Here is a 13699-nt window from a genome sequence, read left to right as displayed (position 1 = left end):
GGTGTGATCAGGGATTTGGAGCGGCAGGAAAAGAAGAGGAGAAATGTTGAGGAGTTAAAGGAACAAATCGAACTCACCAAGAAGTTACAAGAGCAAAGAGACAGAGATCTTTCTAAAGAAACAGAATGACATGAAGCAAGTTGATTGGGAAAAAATAATTTATTGTTTTATATCTTTTTTCATGGTTCTTTTGGCAATTAAAATTGTAATGCATACTTTGAGGGTAGTCTAATACAAACAAATCATGAGTATGACTCGTTAAAGTAGCTATACTATCTGTACCATTCATGGTAAAAAAGGCAAAGTCTGCATACAAGCCAAGTGGCCCCGGAGCTTATCCCGGTTTCTATAGCATGAAGAGACTAGGAGAATTTCTACTCCCCCCTGGATGGGATGCTAGTCCATTGAAGGGTTACCCCCAGCATTAAATTTGCCAGTACCCATTTGTACACCTGGGTAGAGAGGGGCACTGTGAGAGTAAGGTGTCTTGCCTAAGAACACAAGGCAATGTCCTTGGCCAGGTCTTGAACCCACAGTCTAGGGCACTAACCATGAGGGCCACTGCACCTCCATACAAATGGTTGTTTTTACCATTCTGTGCACTTATTAATAAGATTTACACATTTGGCAAATATGGTGGAGATTGACAATCCATTCATTCCATGTGATTGTGGAACTAAGAATATTGTTGCATTTCAGTCTGAATACTGAGGGTAAAACAGTTTGACACCTGGTACAATTCAATGGTGAAATTACGTTAACAAGATCAGAAACTGAATATAATTTTACAGATCATCAATGGATCGACTTCACTACAACTTTTGACAAATCATACGGTCCTATTCATGAACTGGTATATTGGACACCAGTGTCTTAGTTCCAGATAAACAAATATTTATTACAACTTTGCGTAACATTTTATTTTCTTTTATTTATATTTTTACAGAATTATTTAGAGAATAATCTGAAACTTAAACCATTGTCTTGTTGATGTTGGTGTATCCCACTCCAACACATGATAACAGGACTTTGTTTTCTCCTCCTGTCTCTCTGTCATTGTCATCACCTTGTTGTGCTTCAATTTTGAACATTACTCCAAAAAACTCTTTCAAATGCCTTAAGAACTGGATGCTGTTTGCAAAGGAAAACACAATAGTAATACAATAATTAATTAAACAGGCTACAAAATAACCAAAATCAATACAGTCATACATAAATACATGTAGAACAGTGATCTTTCTTCCTTTCTTCCATCCCTGCCCTGTCCCTCCACCCTCTTCCTACATCCATTTTCCCTACCCCTAGGGTACCTACTTTCAGTTCCTTCTCCATACCTCCCTCCTCCATCTCCACGTCCTTGCACCCAACCCATCCAATTAAATGATGTAGTTAATGTCTGATCTTTAGTAGACTTTTCGAAACAGCAAATTCGAAAACAGCACAAAACATGTTCCATTATCAACTCTCCTGACTCAGCATCAATATGTTCTAGTTCTACATTATGCAAAGTAAATTCTTACCTGTATGGTGTCAGTGGTCCAGTCAGTATTTTGGAAACATCTCTTTGTCCAAGGATCATGTAGAGAAACACAAGACTCTGATGCCGAGAGTCAATGCAACCTCCCTATTGAAAGAAAAAAAAAAACAAAATAAATACTTCATGAATATTGGACTGTTGAATAAAGGTCTACATTTTGCAAAGACATGAAGCAACAGGACAACTTGCTTTTACATCAGGTAAGCATCACCACCTTGGAGGCTTTTACACTCAAGCAACATTTTTTACAACTTTTCGTGTAAAATTGCCACAAAAATGTAAGGCAAGGTTTTGTTTTAGCCTGTGACTCACCCTGTAAATTTCTTCAAGTAACATTTCAGCTGCCTGCTTGCCAAGATCCTCAGGGACAACGGACTGACCCTCCCCTGCAGGGGCAGATGCTGTCTGTACACTCAGCATGGCACCAGTTGTTGTTTCTGCGACTAATGAGATGCCAAATCCTGGTGACCTGCATGAAAGAACAGTTATAAACAATATTATCATTAAATAAATCTCACAGCTAAGAACAGGTTTGTGTTGCAAACTTCTCTAAGTTCCTCAATGCACAACTTGCACTGTACATTGTAGCCTGCGTAGCAAGCGTTTCTGTGGTGTTCGGGAGCAAAGAATATTACAGCGCGAAAAATGGAGCGAGTAAAAGAGGGGGGAGGGGGAGGGGAAGGAAGGAAGGAAACGCTTGCAGACAAACCCCTGGATTTTGAAAACCGCCCACTTGGTCTTTCGTGCCTGAGCACGCACACTGAGATTTCGTGCTGTCATCGGCTGTCATAAATTAACCAATAAAATCTTCAGCCTTCCGTAGCAGAAGTGAACTTTGAACCAAAATAAACTTTACTAGTCAAAATATGTCTGAAACAACGAGCGCATGGTGGGAACGGAGAAATCTCGATGAATTAAATTTGGTAATTTTTAATCAAGCTACTCAGTCCGTCTAAAAGGAAGAACTGCAAGGGTGAAGTTTGAGCACAAATCTGCCTGAAAGTTAAACTGTGAGAAGTATTCCAGTCACGTTAGTAATCTTTGTGCTCGCATGATTTGAAATCTTGGATCACTGTATTCATTTGTCCAGGAATCGATACAAAGTAAAAATTAGCAAGTCAACTCTCACAAAGGCAATTCTAGTAAAGAAGCGTTTGCTGGAAACGCCAGATCCGCAAATCGGTTTGATTGTTATCGCTGCAACAAAAACAAACAACGGAAAGTCTTCTCGGCAAACTTTGGAATTTGGGCTGGAGAGGCTTCAAACATCTGAGAGGAGAAATAACGATAATCTTGACCAGTATCTGAATAAAGATAATCTTCCCCTAGGCGACCTCCAAGTCAAAGTTGTTTATAAAATGTCCTTGTAAGAATTCCCCACGACGAGACGACTAAATTTTTGGCAAGGCAAATGTGTGACAAAAACTGGCATGCCGCAGCTAACACTATAACAAATCATTCAGAATTGTACCCAGAGGTTCTAAATGCTGTCAACAAAAATGCTTCTAATGAAATGTCGCAGTACCTACGACAACATGTTGCCTTGTAACAAGCCAGACGAAATCACTAAGTTTTCCCACGCAGTAGTGCTAATTTTCTGTCCCGTGGTTTATTATCTTGTCCTTGGCGCATGTGGCATTCAAGAAAGTGATGTTAAAATTAAAGGAACAGCAGCAAATTGTGTCGCGCTTGCTTCTGCAATAATGTGCAGGCTTCGAAAAACCAAAGCGTCGGCATTGCATTACAGGATTTCTACCGTACTGTCGAAGCTGAAAACTAAATCCTCGTTCAGCGAGAAAAGTTAAAGCATTTTGTAACCAAGCTTCGAACGCGTCTTCCCATTTTGTCTGGCACTCAAAGGTATTAAAATACCTTTGATCGACACATGTCAATAATATTGGACTAGCCCAGCCAATCACGAGCTCCGTTCGCTGGCGAACGGAGGTTTTCAAAATCCAGGGGTTTGTCTGCAAGCGTTTCCTTCCTTCCCCTCTCCCACCCCCCTCCTTCTTTTTTTTGGTTCTCGCCCCATTTTCCGCGTAGACAAAACACCGAAAATCCCGTTCCTCTGTCTTTCTTTGCTACCAAACCCCATGGAAACGCTTGACATTCAGCTGACTGTACAATATGATCTTTGTGCAAAGGCCATGTTTTTTCGTCGCAATTACTTAACAAAATGTTACCTGTCAATAGTGTTATCTAAAGCTACAATTAGAAAGACAAATGAGCATGACATACTTTCCTGATTGAGCTCCCTTGCAGTGATCAGTATAAATATAGATATCAGAGACAAACTGATTTAACACACTACGCGTTGCATCTACCACTCTGTTGCATACCGCAGGTGACACTCGCATTGCATAACTTTATAAACCAATCAAAATTAAATGCTAGTTAAGGGTAATACAACTAATTCAGAGAATTAGTATTTAGACTCTGGATCGTTATTTATTAGTTTTTATTCAAAAATTTATACTTTTCTAAAGGATACGCAAGACCTCGTATTCTTTTTATTTTACCAGCATCTGTAAATTGGATGGGTCGTAAGGTTCTTCTTACAGGACAAGAGAAAACCACTTCACCTCCCCCGTCAGGAGGAGCTCCTCTTTTTACAATCTGCAAAAGTTAAAGTTGGTTAAACTTATTGCCCTGTGGGGGTCACCATGAGGTACAGTGATGAGTTAAGCTGGTTATTTCAAAAAATAACTAAAAAGAGTTAAAATAAGTTAAACCTTGGGTTGAGAGGAAAAAGCATAGGAAGTACATGTAAGAGAAGAATCAAGAAGCAGACCAGAAGTCCTTTTCCCCAACCAACCCTCAGTGACTCCTCATACAACAGATAATTTGTACTGATTTCATACCTTCAGATCGAGTCCTTCATCATCAACCACAAATTTCTTTACCAGAGGAATAGTTACAGTTTTAATGATGTCGACCTGAAATTATGCATGTCAGTCAATGCCATGGCAATAATTTTATTACCTTGTAGAATCAATAAAAAGGTACCTTGTCAAACAATCAAACATCCAATATTTACAGCAATCTCATGACTTAGGGATTACTGACATACCGTTAGATCATGTCTGTCATTTGTCACTCCTCTTAGAGTCAGTCTGATAGGTTTTTTGCAAAACGGTGCTAGTAATATCACAGCCTCTAAGTAGTAGCCAATAGAACGTTGAGGATTGCAGTCATGGTCGATGGGACCTCCCGCTAGCAAACCAGGTTTATAAAAGAGCGTTGTACCTGTAAAGGTGACACAAAGTTGAAAATGGCTATTAGTATAGATATTAATTTTTTGCTCTGCATATAGTCCATTGATTGGCTAAAAGAGTGGTCCACAATTTTACACTTGGAACACAAGTGCTTTTATCTAGACTGTTTGCATGCACAAGCTATTTTCAGCAGCCTTTCCTGTGTTAAATAGACATATGACAAAAAAGGCTGCTAAAGCTACACTTCTGTAGTCTGTACAAGCAACATTTCTCTTTGAGATGTTGAAATATTGATCTCGTCCGTTTTTACTCTTTCACTAGTTTGCCTCGATCCTCATGAACAAACGAGGACAGCCAACATTTCTCCAGCTGTAGATTCACATAATGCTCACTGAGTTTTAACCACGTTTACATGTAAGCTCACATATAATGTTGAGACAAAATTTATTCCAGTATTTATCAAGAGTATTTATCAGTCTTTATCATCTAACAATAGAAACCTGACGGGCAATCAATTCCGATGTTTGAGTGACGTAAGTTTTACCTGTTTCGTTTACTTCGATTCTAGATCCGTTTGTTAACTTGTCCAGCAGTCGTATAAAGCTAGCCTCAAAATCTTTCAAAAAAATACAAGCAAAAACATTAGATAAAGGCACGATTTTTGCATTTAATTTACGAAAAAGGCATCACCTTTCAAACCAGGATCATCTTCAATAGCCCTTATATTTTTAATTTTCACCGATTTTCCGCTAAGCGTCGCTAAAACAAGTCTTTGTCGGAAGAAATTGCAACCCTCATAAGTCAAATCGGCCGCCATATTGAAAACAAACGCACGTGGCTATCGAGACTTCTGCTCATGATCCAAAAGTGAAACTGCTGACCAGAATACTGTAAGCTCGCGCTCTGGTTTGAAAATGGCGGACGACGACATGGAAGGGTAAGCGAAAGAAAATGCCGTTATTTTGTGTTTCTTCTTGTTCAATCATTACAGCGATGCGTTTTACTAATAGCTAAGTATCATAGTGAGGTTTTGACCGAGTGATAATATTTTCTATGTTCCTTTAAGTCGTTAAATTGTAAAGATATATTAAACAAAAACTGACGTTTCTTAACACACACACACAAAACTATTTTAATGGGCTCGAAACTCGTAGTTTAAGTAATGTGCTTTTTGTTCACCGTAGATATGATGATGACCTCGATGAGGTCGAAGAAGAGGACCGTTTCGAAGATGTAGACGACTTAGAGGTTAGTTCAGCGGGAAAGATGAGGTTTGCTGTTTGTACAGTTAGTGATGGTGCAGCGGCGCCTAGAATATGGCATTGTGTTCTCGGGCAAGACACTTTACTCTCACAGTGCTTCTCTACATCCAGGTATCCAGGGGGAGTAGAAGTAATCTTGGTCACTTTAATAATGCCAGAGGAACCAGGCTCCAATATGGAGGCATGGCCTGTGTCCTCATGGTTGGTGGGCTCAGCTCCGGATCAAGTGGTCTGGTTTCGAGCCCTGGCCAAGGACACTGTGTTATGTTCTTGGGCAAGACACTTAACTCTCACGGTGCCTCTCTCCACTCAGGTGTATAAATGGATACTGGTGAATTTAATGTGGGGGTAAACTACCAGGCTGCAACAGTATGGGCTACTTGGCCCCTACACAGATCTTAATTTATCTACCTACCTTACCTCTTTCATGCACAAATCTTTACCAAACAGGGAGATTTCACCAATTTAATTATCTGCAACATTCTTTTCTAGCCAACAGAAGACCCTGACAATATTGACATTTTGCCAGCCACAGGTCAGTTTGTTAAGATTTACAGCAATTACTACAAGTAAATATAAGAAATATCATATATTTGAACTGCAGAGAAAGATATGAAGACAGGGTTGATCATTGCAGTTATACACACAGCTTGTTAAGCTGTTGCAAAATTTAAGCCTAAAAAAAAAAAATATTCAGGCTTGAACGAGATGAACAATGATGTCTTAATAGCAACTTCTTTTTAGCCCACCAAAGACCATATAGGCCTTATGTGCAACAGAGCGCAAAGAAGATAGGTGAGAGAAAGACCATATAGACCATGCGTAATTTTCTGACTTGCCATTAGCACAAACTGAGAGGCAAATCAGAGAGCTATTCAAGCTAACCAGAGTGCTGAATATTTAGGTTTACCAGAGTGCTCAGATTCTTGCTCACTAATCACCCTTAATAGCCCTTTGGTTAGCATGTTTAGGGTTACATGTAGCTCTCGAGAATGGAAATGGTAACCTAATAAAAAATCCAGCTTCAGTCTTATTTTTAGTTTTAGTGTAGTGACATGATTTTGTTAATGTCTCACAAGTCTCCAGTCTACAGTTATTAGACCATACCATTTGCATTAGTTTCAAAACTCATCTAGTTGCAGAACTGTCCACAGTTAGGTTTTGTAATTTCTATTATCTATCATTCTAAGCCTGAAATGCATACAGAGAGCTCAATAATAAAGCTCTCTGTATGTATTGTGGGCCTATGATGATAGATAATAGGCTATTTGCAGGTTACAAATTCAATTTTATGTCCACATGTTTGTGACAGGTCTCCTTTTCATACAGAGGCCATTTCTTGATTAAAAAATAATGTACAAACAATAGCCTCCATTTGGCCTAAAATTATGCTTGGATATTTGTCCACCAACATTATTTGTTCCAAGAAGCAACAAATTTTCACTGGAAATGTAGCCAGTTGCCTATGACAATAACACAAGTTGAACCTGGTCACCAAACGTTTGTTGTGCCTTACTCAATTGGTAATCATAGTAATCATAGTATTCAGTCCCGTGACACATTTAGACCAATTGAGTGCGAGTTAAAAATATTTGATTGATTAAAATACATGACATTGCATATTCTGAAACATTTTTCTTCAACTTCTAGAAGAAAGTCAAGAACCAGCAAAAAGAATAACAACACCCTACATGACCAAATATGAGAGGGCAAGAGTTCTAGGGACACGAGCATTACAGATAAGGTACAGCAAAAATCCAGCTTGTTATTAAGGGTACATGTACAGTGTTTCCGTCAGACCGTGCCATTGCAGGAATCCCACGTTGGAATCAGAGATGGCCCCCAGAAAAACAAAAAAAGGGCCAATTTGGCCCTTTCTTTTTACAAGGCTGCAGGCTTAACACAGACACAGTATTTTAAAAGCCATCCCAGGGCTCGAAATTGCGACCATATCAGTCGCCAATGCAACTAACATTTCATCCTTGGCAACCAAAAATTCTGGTTTAGTCCCCATAATGGCAACTACATTTCTCTGTGTTGACGATCAACGGTTATTTTGTCACACATATAATGTCCTTCTAGAAAATCATATTGAAAATATTCAACATTCAACATTCTAAAACATTCAACATAAGAAAAGAAGTCAATCTGTCCTTTTGCTCATAATGCATGGATCCTTCATACTGGTAAAAGAAACTTTATGGAGTAGAAACACTTCAAAAAGCACTTACTATTAAATCTTATCATAGATCCTAATAAGCTGTTTATTTTTCTTGGTACCCTGATGCATTTTTCCCTTTTGTAACTTTCAATTTATTGGCCCCTTTCCTAAAAAATTGGCCCCTAAAAAAGATCTTCAGGGGCCAATTTGGCCCTCAACTGAAATTTTCTGGCTGAAGTGCTGATGTAACATTGGGTCTTTTTTCTAGAAGGCACAGTTGCAAAATGGTTAGTATATCTACAGCCCCTGCCCCTCCCCCTGGTGGGGTGCACCCCAAAGTGTTTGGTGGGGGGTGTGTGGCCCAAACCTTGAAAACCGTATATAAATTTCAGACCAAAATCTGTGATTTTCCATGCCCTATTTCAAACTTGTGCCAAAAAATCCATACCCTACTCCAGTAGTACACGGCTCCAATATAGAACTGCAGCTAAGCAGAAATGGCTTCCATTTGTGTAAACATTTGATTGAAGGGCTAAACATTTGTCAATATTGATGTGGAAAAAAATAGTTCCTTGTAACAAAATACACAATGCCAAGCCAGCGTGAAAAAGATACCCTATTTCAGACCAAAATGGTCAAAATCTATAAGAGAATCTTTGTTTACAATATTTGCCTCATTACCATAAGTGATACAGTTTCTGATGGAGCTACAAAGAGATTAATACTGAATATTGAAAGTGCACAGCATGATTAAGTTTCCCAAGGAATTTGAGCGCAATGTATTGAATACTTTTTGTGCAACGAGGGTTTAAAAGCTCAAAATTTTGCAAAGAATGTGTAAGCTCATTAGCGCTTTTGCCACACAGAAATTTTGATGTTTTTGAAAGCCATTTTCTCCTCGAATATTACACCCAAAGGGCCAAAAATTTCACCACTTACTAAGTTTCACAAGCTCTTTACGTTTTTCTAGTAAAATCATGTCTAGCATGATGCCTTCTGTGCACAAAGTCATATGTTAATGAGGAAAAATGTAAACAATGACGTCAGCAAAGATTCGCCTATACCTTTTTCAGACCAAAATTGCTCATGTACTATCCCTGTTGGACTGCACAGACACTGTACCTAGCTATATAGTCCATATAGGGAAGCCACCCTGAGTATGTAGTCTCAGCTTGAGCAGTCTATGTTCAAGCTCTGGCCAGGATCATTGTGTTGTGTTCTTGGGTTAGAAACTTTATTCTCACCACCTTAGAGTGTAAACTTGAGCGACCTGTCAAAATGTCAAGAGTATCCTGTCCAGAAGGGATGAAACTCACAAGCAACCCATCCCGGAGAGAGTAGCAACATTTTTGTTGCTTCGCACTATTGAATCCTCTCATTTATTTCCTGGATTTATTTCGCGTTTACTTGAATGAAAAGACATCTTCTCCTCATACATGCAACAGGTACAACTCTCACCTCTGTTGTTTTAACATTCACAGTATGGGAGCTCCTGTGATGGTGGAACTTGAAGGTCAAACAGATCCTTTACAGATAGCTATGAAAGAACTCAAGTAAGTCAAAAACCAACGCACAAATTGATGTGTGTACAAAGATTAGTTATGTAAGTCATGGGCACTAGAAAAGAACACCACTGAGATTATGGTGACAAAAAGTAGTGCTGCAACTTCAGTGTCTCCAAATGTGTTGCTCCTTGACTTTGTGAGTTTAGACACATCTGTTCATGCAGAAGTGTGTAGTTACTTAGTTTCCTTGGTTTTTTTGCGCTTTTTGTTCAGCAGTCTTCTCTAACTTGAAACTAACTGCTGAAATGACGGAATTGTACAATAGGGATCCAACAAAGGTACTTTCGATCCCCAGTCCCGCCAAGAGTTTTGGCTCAATCCCTCTATCCTGCCCCACTCAAGAATGTTTCTCATGATCCCACCTGGTTAAAGTTACAGTTTTCCGCATTAAAAAAAAAAAACATCCGTGACGTGTGATCTTGTTTTTCATCCTGTATCCCACTGTCAATTTTAAAACTATCCCACATCCCGTCTTTTAAAATGAGCAAATCCAGCTCCCGCCAAAATATTTTTATCCCGCATCCCACCATTGAAATTTCTATCATCCTGCATCGCGCCTCCATTTTTACTTTCATCCTGCATCCCGCAAAACCCATATGTATGTTAAACAAGTAGGACATAAAAATATCATTTTTTAATTCTTTTTTTCAGAGCAAGAAAAATTCCGATCATTATCCGCCGATATCTTCCAGATGGGAGCCACGAAGACTGGGCTATAGATGAACTCATCATCACAGAATGAACTGCATCTTCGTCGTCCTCTTCTCGTCTCTTTTTTTTTTTAACAATTTTTTTGTACAAAAATTTACTTCTCTTCTTTTTAACCCAAATTCAAAGAACACTGTACATGTTCGCGTCTATTTATTTTAGTTGTATGTGTGTGTCAGTGGTAATTGTATTTATGTCGTACTTTCTAGTGATTGCAAAACGCGTTGATAATCACTTGTGGAGACTGATCCTCGCTTTTGTAGCGTTAAGAAGAAGCCAAAAAGAAAAACCATCTTTCTTATTGTGGCTATCCTTACACTTGAAGCTTTCTCGTTTTGTACATGGGAGAGTTCCGTTTACGAGCTCTTGTCCCTCAAATAGCTGTGGACGTTATATACTTTAGAAAGTATTTTTAGTGTCTGCAGAAACCACTCGCTCCAAATAAACGTTGTCGACATTCGTTACAGAGGTAAAATCATCCAGCCAGGCCGGGTTGCTCAAGGTGGTTCGTTATTTTGTCTGTCCTGTCTCGATGCGTTCAGTGTGGTTCCTGGAAAAGAGACTTATTAAAAGACTGAAGACAGTCTTACATTTCGTGTTACCCACATCGCGTAGCCACTTCATTTCATACCGTTATTGTGGGGAACTAACGGCTGGAGAAATTCCGGCCAAAACGCCGGCTCTTCGTTTTCGTGTGGACGGAACACATTTTGAAAACGGAGCTTTTCGAGAACGATGACGTCACGATAATCACGTGAATTTCCTGACCGAGTTTTCCTCAAACACAAATCCAAAATGACCAGTGATTGTTGCGTTTTTAAATTTCTCCCGCCCAGTGTGGACGGAAAACATTTGATACGTTTTCGGTGAAAACCTCCGATCCGTTTTCAAATTCCTCCCGCGTAGTGTGGCCTGAGCCCGAGTTAACCTGAAAAACGTCCGAAACGTGCAACCGAGAAAGAAAACTGAAAGACGAATTGCATGGTACAAAAATATTTTACTTTGTGTTGTCTTGCGACCAGTTGCAGTCGATATTAGAGACTGGGAACAATCAGGAACGACATGAGAAGGCGCACATAAAGAGGAGAGTCTTGCCCATGACCCTTCGAACAAAGGAAGAGAGGCGTCTGGAGATAAATCTGAGAAGTGACATCCGGAGACATTTGTGTCGCAATAGTTGCGAGAGGAACTGCCTGATGTTACCACGAAATACACGCAGTAACATTCTTTCGAAAAATATGTCCTTTATTTTCTGTGTTACATTAACAAATCTTAAATGTAGGCTTTGGAAGCCACATTTTGTAACAACATAGACCACAAATAGTTTATCACTTTTCCGAGAGCAGAAAAAAAGAGAAAAATGGAATGGCGAGGAAAACGATAAATTTCTGCCTACACGTGAAAAGAAAAGAAAGTGACTTGTAGTCTAATGATAAAACACAACTTAAATTAAGTGTTTGCCTTCAGCGTTTTTACAAACTAATACTATTTTCTTTCCTGACAAAACTGACTACATCCTAAACTGATGAAATATTATCTACATCTGCATAAGGCAAAACGATAGATGATTGCTATCTCCCTTGAAAATATTAACATTCTAATGGAACATTTCATAAACGAAATAATGAATTCTTTGTCATCCGAGTAGGTCTTATGCGTGATAACATCACAAGCTCAAAATTCACCACCAAGCCTTGTTTGAGCGAAATTTTCTAAAACCTCTGGCTCCTTCGTGTTGTTTTTACGAGCGTTATCTTTTTCATCTTTGCTGCTTTGGGAATAGGCTATTTCCGAGATGTCTCAGTTTTGCCTCTGTCAAAACAAGTCTCAGTTCGTGCGAAACCATTTATATCAAATTTGTTCAACGCACAGCTTCATTTTCATGCAAATCAACCTCATTTTCATAAGAAAGGTTTTGAACGAAGACTCGTTTTGAAACAGAGGCACAAGGAAACTCGAACATGGCCTATTGGTTCACGATAAAATTCACAATTTGAATTTTCAAACGCAAAGCTTAGTGAAGAAATTAGTTTGTTTGATGTCAACATACACAAGGGCTATTATTCTCAAGATATATCAATGAACTGGCGGTTAAATAAGCTTCTTTCTCTTGTATATTTACACTCTAGATTATATTTTTGTAAATCATACACGATAACGTTTCAAAATACGAAAGTAATCATCTTTAGATAAATATACACACATGATAAACATGCTATGGATGTCCTGCATCCATCATAAAACTTAACCGCTAATCGATGTGATATAAATACGACGAATTTAGAATATCTTTTAAATTACAACGCGAAAGAAAAAGAAGACTGCAGAATAGGGAGTTAGTGATAAACATGAAAAGGCAAAGTACAATCATGGGTAAGTTATTTGTGTAAAAAGGGTTTTTCTCATGAAATATGTATGGCCGCCACCTTGAAAATAGTACCTTGAAACTTCCATTTCGCGTCCTTATTAAAAAATCCCCATGTTGTACTTGAAGAAACTTGAAAGAATTACAATCGCACTTTGCTTTAAAAAGAAATTGTTAGATATCAACAGAACTAAATATCTTCTGAATTTAGACGAGTAAGGTTTTATTTAACCCTGTTATGAAAAGCTGACCAATACTTTATATCTTTGGGCGTAGTCTTCTTCAGAGCTCTCGGTTCGATCTGAGGAGGGGCACTGGGACGAGGATGTCTGTTATGTCAAGTGAGGCATGGCCAGCAACCTCTTTCCGGTGTTCGTACTTATGAACGGTTAATCTTCACAAAGCCTCCTTCATCACGTCCAAGCCAGTACACATGGGCGAGGCTCGTCGCCCGTCGTCATGTCTGAGCTCCTCGGTTCATTATCGGATAACTCCACTTTGGCCCCATTTCCGTTGGTTCTTTCCAGATCGACTCCATGATCATTTGACTTATTGTTTACCTCTTTAACAGCGTGCAATTCGATTTCTTCTGGTTCCGGTTCATTATAAACATACCTAACCGCAGAAGGGTTTTGAATAGCGAGCGTATTTGAGACGATGGCCGGCGTACGGATTTCTGTTATCTAGCAAAGATAGACACAAACCAAAACAAATATAAAATTACAAATAAAAGTCACAACTTGATTGTGTTTAGACGGCATGCGTAAGTTTGTGGTACCAAATACCTTCATTGTTTATATTCATTACAAAGTGTATTTCTTGTTAGGATTAAGGTGGTCTTACACCTAAAAATTTTTTTTTTTTTGCAAAACAACTCTGTGGAACA

General features: G+C 38.9%; 3 protein-coding genes across 3 annotated transcripts in view; 1 reads left to right on the top strand and 2 right to left on the bottom strand.

Annotated features, from left to right (window-relative positions):
• Positions 1-877: 877 nt before the first annotated feature.
• LOC145468285 (RNA 3'-terminal phosphate cyclase-like protein) lies at positions 878-5585 on the bottom strand. The gene is made up of 9 exons (XM_081451975.1): positions 5443-5585; positions 5297-5368; positions 4608-4783; positions 4399-4473; positions 4029-4153; positions 3776-3901; positions 1850-2006; positions 1521-1624; positions 878-1131 (listed from the first exon to the last, which is right to left on the bottom strand). The coding sequence occupies exons 1-9, from the start codon at positions 5567-5569 to the stop codon at positions 972-974; spliced, it is 1122 nt and encodes a 373-aa protein (XP_081308101.1). The 5' UTR covers positions 5570-5585; the 3' UTR covers positions 878-971.
• Positions 5586-5645: 60 nt separating this feature from the next.
• On the top strand, positions 5646-10929 carry LOC145468326 (DNA-directed RNA polymerases I, II, and III subunit RPABC2-like). Its single transcript, XM_081452030.1, has 6 exons — positions 5646-5689; positions 5937-6000; positions 6507-6549; positions 7665-7758; positions 9657-9728; positions 10392-10929. The coding sequence occupies exons 1-6, from the start codon at positions 5667-5669 to the stop codon at positions 10480-10482; spliced, it is 387 nt and encodes a 128-aa protein (XP_081308156.1). The 5' UTR covers positions 5646-5666; the 3' UTR covers positions 10483-10929.
• Positions 10930-11679: 750 nt separating this feature from the next.
• The window catches only part of LOC145468245 (protein patched homolog 1-like), a 28940-nt gene continuing 26920 nt past the window's right edge, over positions 11680-13699 (bottom strand). The window contains exon 25 of the mRNA XM_081451917.1: positions 11680-13496. Within this exon, the coding sequence (XP_081308043.1) occupies positions 13227-13496 (270 nt within the window). The 3' untranslated portion in view covers positions 11680-13226. The remainder of the gene's footprint in view (positions 13497-13699) is intronic.

This window comes from Orbicella franksi, chromosome 14 (assembly GCF_964199315.1).
Source record: "Orbicella franksi chromosome 14, jaOrbFran1.1, whole genome shotgun sequence".
Lineage (NCBI taxonomy): Eukaryota > Metazoa > Cnidaria > Anthozoa > Scleractinia > Merulinidae > Orbicella > Orbicella franksi.
The sequence above is the reverse complement of the archived record's forward strand: the minus strand, read 5'-3'. Positions and strand labels throughout refer to the sequence as shown.

Coding starts and splice junctions, on each gene's coding strand:
- LOC145468285 (XM_081451975.1), bottom strand. CDS start 5,569: ATGGCGGCCGATTTGACTTATGAGGGTTGCAATTTCTTCCGACAAAGA. Junction 1,625..1,849: donor TACTTGAAGAAATTTACAGG/GTGAGTCACAGG, acceptor TTCTTTCAATAG/GGAGGTTGCATTGACTCTCG. Junction 1,132..1,520: donor GGACCACTGACACCATACAG/GTAAGAATTTAC, acceptor CTTTGCAAACAG/CATCCAGTTCTTAAGGCATT.
- LOC145468326 (XM_081452030.1), top strand. CDS start 5,667: ATGGCGGACGACGACATGGAAGG. Junction 5,690..5,936: donor GCGGACGACGACATGGAAGG/GTAAGCGAAAGA, acceptor TGTTCACCGTAG/ATATGATGATGACCTCGATG. Junction 6,550..7,664: donor TGACATTTTGCCAGCCACAG/GTCAGTTTGTTA, acceptor TTCAACTTCTAG/AAGAAAGTCAAGAACCAGCA.